The 6185-nt window shown below is 33.7% G+C and overlaps 1 protein-coding gene across 2 annotated transcripts; it reads right to left on the bottom strand.

Moving 5' to 3' along the window:
* Window positions 1-438: 438 nt before the first annotated feature.
* Window positions 439-2981, bottom strand: LOC145163057 (putative receptor-like protein kinase At5g39000). 2 transcript variants are annotated; one of them, XM_079081967.1, is made up of 5 exons: window positions 2643-2981; window positions 2374-2536; window positions 1316-1694; window positions 786-1036; window positions 439-660 (listed from the first exon to the last, which is right to left on the bottom strand). In XM_079081967.1, the coding sequence occupies exons 2-5, from the start codon at window positions 2449-2451 to the stop codon at window positions 568-570; spliced, it is 801 nt and encodes a 266-aa protein (XP_078938093.1). In that variant the 5' UTR covers window positions 2452-2536; window positions 2643-2981; the 3' UTR covers window positions 439-567. The 2 variants fall into 2 exon arrangements, with proteins under 2 accessions (XP_078938093.1, XP_078938092.1); XM_079081966.1 differs by having other exon boundaries at window positions 786-1694.
* Window positions 2982-6185: the final 3204 nt, after the last annotated feature.

Here is a 6185-nt window from a genome sequence, read left to right as displayed (position 1 = left end):
ATTTAGCTATAAATAAATTGTATTTTAAATGAACATCATTATTGAAATTAGAAAATGATCGCATAAGTACAAATATAATTAATCAATAATAATAATTGTTAAAAATTATACTAAATAGATAATTATATTTAATTCTATTAATGAGGAATGTGGGTTGATGTCAATGAATATTATTGTTCAAAATAATAGGGATTATATATATATATATATATATATATATATATATATATATATATATATATATATTAGTGTAAAAATATTATCTCAAAGTTAATGTCAATAACATAACCATTTTAAACATATATTTTCAATATTTTAACAATATATTTATAATCATCGCTGCGCAACGCGCGGGAATTCGTCTAGTATATATATATATATATATATATATATATATATATATATATATATATATATAGAGAGAGAGAGAGAGAGAGAGAGAGAGAAATAAAGATTTGTTAGCCTTACAATGTTTGTTTCCCTATGTACAATACCAACATGTGCTGTTGTGTCGTCTCAGTACTATTTCTATATACAATCACTAAACCTAACTTTTACTGTAGATTTTTATTCGTACATATCTCCCTTGTTTGCTGAAGATTGACGAAAGATTCCCTTTGTGTATGGACTAAAGAAGTGTGCATCTCCTTCATCTTCTAACTGATGATGAACAAAAAATAAATGATATATAGGACGTGTCAGTATTTAATGTACATTTATGTAGATAATCACATTTTTCATCAAAACATCTTAAGTAAATTAATAAAAAGGATATTTAAACTCACTTGGATTTTCCTGGCTTCCTTAAGTTGGTATACAATCTCAGCACTTGTAGGTCTTTCTTCCCGAGATTTTTGCAAGCATTGATAAGCAATAGCTGAAAACGTTCTCAATGCTCTTGGTTTGATAGCATTCTTTATTCTGTGATCAATAATCTCATCCAGCTCTCCATTTTTGTAGTGCGTTCGAGCCCAATGATGGAGGAATCTCCGTTCATCATGGTAACTCAAAATACACGCTAGCCTTCCACACAAAACTTCAAACAAAACCACTCCAAATGAATAAACGTCCGACTCTTTTGTTAAAAAACCTGTTCTTTCATATTGTGGGTCATTATAACCATGTGTACCACCAGGGTGAGTGATCACAAAGGTGTTATGTTGATTTGCTAAACCAATCCTAGCCAATCCAAAATCCGAAAGTTTTGCATTCCAATTTTCATCCAACAAAATATTCGCGCTTTTAATATCGCGGTGAATTATTCTGTGTTTTTTAGCCACATGGTTATGAAGGTAGTCCAAAGCAGAAGCAATACCAATGCATATTTTGAGACGGTGTTGCCATGATAAGCCATCCGCCGTGGTAGTGACACTTAAATAAGTGTCGAGGCTTCCATTGATTGCATATTCGTAAACAAGGATCATCTCCTTGTAATCATCACAAAACCCTATAAGGGTTATAATGTTTTCGTGCTGATACTCTGAAAGCATTGTCACCTCTGTGTGGAACTCCTTGTTACCTTGAAATCCACTGGCATCTAGACGTTTTACAGCAACTAGTTCGTTTACAAGATTCCCCCAGGTGAGGATTCCCTTGTAGACCTTTCCATAACCACCCTTTCCGATGATATTTTTTTTGTTGAAGTCTTCGGTACAATCTTTGATGGCGCGGAGTGGGATTTTGAGGTGATTTGGCTGCTTCATTGAAAAATAATATAGAATAAATATTTTGAACAAGTTTATATCATGAAAAAATGTATGTAGTTGCAGACTGTCAATTGTCATTCCATCTTAAAGTTTGTTGAGGCATATGCTTTTTGGGAGTCTATTGTTTGTTTTCTGTTCTTTTGAAAATTCATATATAGGATGAAAGAGTTGCAACCTAATGAAACTGAAGAGAAACTGCTTCCATTAAGGCTAGTTATGTATAAAGAAAGAAGGTAGTTTAATTAGTATATATGAAGTTAACTTGATATGTATAAAGAAATCATAGACTTAAGTGATTGTATAGTGTATATATTACATGATTTGGTATACTTATATAATTACTTTGTTTCTTTTCGTGTTTAAATTCAACATGGAAATCAAATCAATAGTTGAAAACATGATTTATAAACTAAAGAAATCATAGCCTTAAGTGATTACATAATGTATAACATGATTTTGAAATTTTCATATAATTACTTTGTTTCTTTTGGTGTTTAGATTCAACATGGAATCATTAGTTGAAAACACCCTTGATAAACTAGGGAAATCATATACTTAAGTGATTAATGAACAGTTCATCCGGGGTATGCTTCCTAGGAGGATCACCAGTGTTTCGGGAAATGTCCCAACAAGTGTAAGAGACATAATGTGAAATAACATTGTTCACCTGTTTGGTTCGACCTATAGCCATCGAAGAATCCTCCGGCTTCTGTGCCCCAAAATTCTCCTCCAAATAGTTCTCCATCCGATCCTCAAAAACACCCACTATTACTCCAGAATATACAATTTACTTCTTTCAATCAAAATTAAATCCCAAAATAAAATGATTCCTGAAACAAAAACAATAGTAAACAATAATAAACATGCATGTATATATATACACCCTGAACAGTAAAAGGGGATAAAATAAAGAAGAAAGAAATAATGAGAAAGTACCGAGAAAGTACCAAACATCTGAAATTAACTTAGACTCAAATCGTAGTATGCAAAACATGAAGTTTCAGTGCCTGAGTTGGGAAAGTTCATGTAAATAAAGATAGAAGAAATTGTTATCGTATGATGGCCCAATTTCAAAATAATAACACGCTATTGTTTCAGCTGATGAAAGCGAGAGGTTCGATTTCTGTATCATCGGAAACTGAAAGGAAACCCGCACGTAGGTTCTCCAAGGTCTACTTTCTGTCGTCGACTCCCTTCTCGACATGTTTATCTTGAAACACGTACGTATTATTCCGCGTGATTATACCATAGCCCTATGCTTCTTCCTTCTTTTTGTATAGGAATGTTTTTGTATACGAGAAATTCATGACGTTTTTTTATATAGTTATCTGACAAAATTACAGAAACATCCCTGTATTATAGTAGAATTTATAATTTTGTTCCAATTATCATTCTCATTGCACCATTGGATTATGTGGTTTTATTTTCTTCTATTGACCATTAAATCTAACCATCCAGCTCTTAATTTTTTAATTATAACCCTTTAACCCTTGGGCCAAATTTGTAATTACTAATTCACATACATACATACATACCTACATACCTACATACACATTCGGTTAGATACCAATAATATGAAAACTTGTGTTATAACAAAGATGAAATTGTAAAATATAAAAAAGTTAGAGACGACTTGTTGCTTGGCCTTCGAAAACTACAGAAAAGGTGGTCATGGGATAAAGCAATATTAAAAAAATATAAAGCAACATGCTCCTTGCAACATTGGGGTGCCTGGTAAACCAAGCTAACACGCTTCTTGAGAAACATCACTGATAGGGACAACGTCGTTGACATTTAGTTTCTGAATTGGAACTGCACATGCAGTAGGTTGTCCATTAACCGAATAGAAAACGGCATGTCATATACCTACCCTTTAGACTTGGATGATGATAAAGATTTTCCCGTTTACTGATTTTGAGACAACCCCATCTTGAATATTTTTTTGAACAATATTCCATCTCCTTTCCAACTATGGTTCTTGTTAAGGTATGGGGGATTGCAGGGTTATTACGAACAATTTTTTCATCTGCAGGCATTACCAATGTCTCTTTCAACTCGGTCAGATTTAGAACCAAATGGGAATAAAATAAACCATTGCAGGAGTCCTTGTATCCAATTCTGTCGTATTTTGACATTCTCATATTACGAAAAATTAAGGTTATAAAAAATGTTAGACGTTAGCTAGTTAATGGAATGGAATAAGTGTGATTAAGGGATTAATTGGTTAGGCGGAGATTAATCGGGGGATTAAGCGGGGACCCTAAATTGCTACTTAGTTCAATTTTTAAAAATTAAATATGAACAATATTATAACAATGTTCATAAATACTATTACAAAGATAATTTTCCCATTAATCTCACGTATTTGATTCCATTCAAATATATACACAAAACACATAAATGGGCTGATAACAATAATGATGGGCTAACTATGACAATGGGTTACTAATAGACACAACACATGCATACAATCCAAATATACGCTAATAGCCCCTGTAATTGTAATCGGAACGGGAGGTCTCGAAAGGACGTTCAAAATATATCTGAAATCAAGCAATAAAGAAAACGGTAGCCCCTAGGTGAAAATGTCTGCATACTGGAACGAAGATGCGACAAGAAGAACTCGAACCTGTCCCTCGGAAACTTTGCCACACACAAAGTGAAAGTCAATATCGATGTGTTTGGTGCGTTCATGTTGCACCAAATTAGAAGACATGTAAACCATACTAATATTGTCATAATAAACCAGAGTAGTAGTGAGTGGTGGGTAAAGCAGCTCTTGAAGTAGGTTGTGTAGCAAACTCGACACTGCAATGACATTCGTAATGTCACGATACTTCGATTCAACACTGGACTGAGAAATGGTACCCTGTCGTTTGGAAGATCATGATAAAAGATTTGGACCAAGAAAGATACAGTAACCGGAGGTTAAATGTCTGGTAGAGGGACTATTAACCTAATCCACATCAGAATAAGAAACAAGGTGTCGTGATAGTAATGCATACCACTGAAGATCATGATCAATAGTACCGAAAACATATTTGAGAATGCATTTTAAGGGCAAAAAGTAAGGCTCTCTTGGGTCATGCATGAACAAGAACACTTGTTGAACGGTATAAGTGATGTCCGGTCTTGCGAATGTCAAAGATTGCAAGGCTACAATATAGAGTCAGCTAGATATAGGAGGGACAATGCCATGAAAGTTGATTGATGTCTGAGCAGGAGTACGAAAATGTATAAATTAAACATGCCATTATTATCTCTGGTAACAGTAATACCCATAAAAAAGTTTAAGGAACCCAAATCTGACATTGAGAACTCTGATCGTAGGGTGGTAATATTTTGATGAAGAAGACATGTAGATGATGCAGTCAAGAAATTGTCATCAACATAAAGAAGTAAATATGCAATCCGAGCACCCTGTCGATAGACATAAGTGATGAATCTAATTTCAATTTTAGAAATCGAATCTAGTAATAAACTGACAAAATGGATGATACCATGCTTGAGGTGCTTGTTGGAGGACATAGAGAGACCTCTGAAGAAGACAAACATGATCTAGAACAGACGGATCACGAAAACCCAATGGTTGATGCATATAAACAATTTCTTGGAGGTGCCCATGAAGAAAGGTATTCTTCACATCACACTGATCAACATGCTAATTTTGTAAGACAACCAGACTAAGTACAATCCTAATAGTAGCCAATTTGACAACTAGACTAAATGTCTCATTACAATCTGTACTGGGGCATTGACTTCGACTATTGGCGACTAGTCGTGCCTTATATCGAGCTAAGGAGCCATCTAAATTAAGTTTCTTTTTGAATAACCAAGTATAATTAACCATGTTAGCATTAGGAGGCCAGGGAACAAGTACACAAGTTTTATTAGAAATAAGTGCATTATATTCATCATTCATAGCATTTAACCAGTTAAGATCTTGAAAAGCTTCGTTGTAAGAAAGTGAAGAGAGGAAGACGAGGAAGTAATGGTATCAATGTCAATATTCTGTTTACAAATGGGCTTCCAAATTGTCACACCCCCAAACCAGAACGGCAGAATCGTTCGAGGGCGGATGATTTCATATAGTATCATAACAGTTGAGTAATAGTAAAAAAAAGCAAACACAACCACCATATATATAATTGAAAGGTTTACATGATTGTTGTATTACATGTTTCAAAAGTAAATTACAATATGATGATAAAATAAATTTTGAACTGACGTCTTAGCGTCCTTTCCCCAAAAGCTGATGTTTACCTGTATTACTGAATCCCTGAGAAATACAAGTAGTTTTGAAAAAGTGTCAACAATTAAGTTGGTGAGTTCATAACCGTTTTTGAATTAGAATTGTATGACTTTCTGTATAAAATAATTGAGTTTGTTTCTAGAAAATCCAATATTTTCCATAAATGTGTGGTAGTTTTAAAAGTTCCAAACCGAAATGCATAAGTATTTTCCATACGTAAAATAGTG

The sequence above is a fragment of the Lactuca virosa genome, chromosome 3, assembly GCF_052849685.1.
Source record: "Lactuca virosa cultivar CGN04683 chromosome 3, Lactuca_virosa_CGN04683_v6, whole genome shotgun sequence".
NCBI lineage: Eukaryota > Viridiplantae > Streptophyta > Magnoliopsida > Asterales > Asteraceae > Lactuca > Lactuca virosa.
This window is presented reverse-complemented; position numbering and strand designations above follow the sequence as displayed.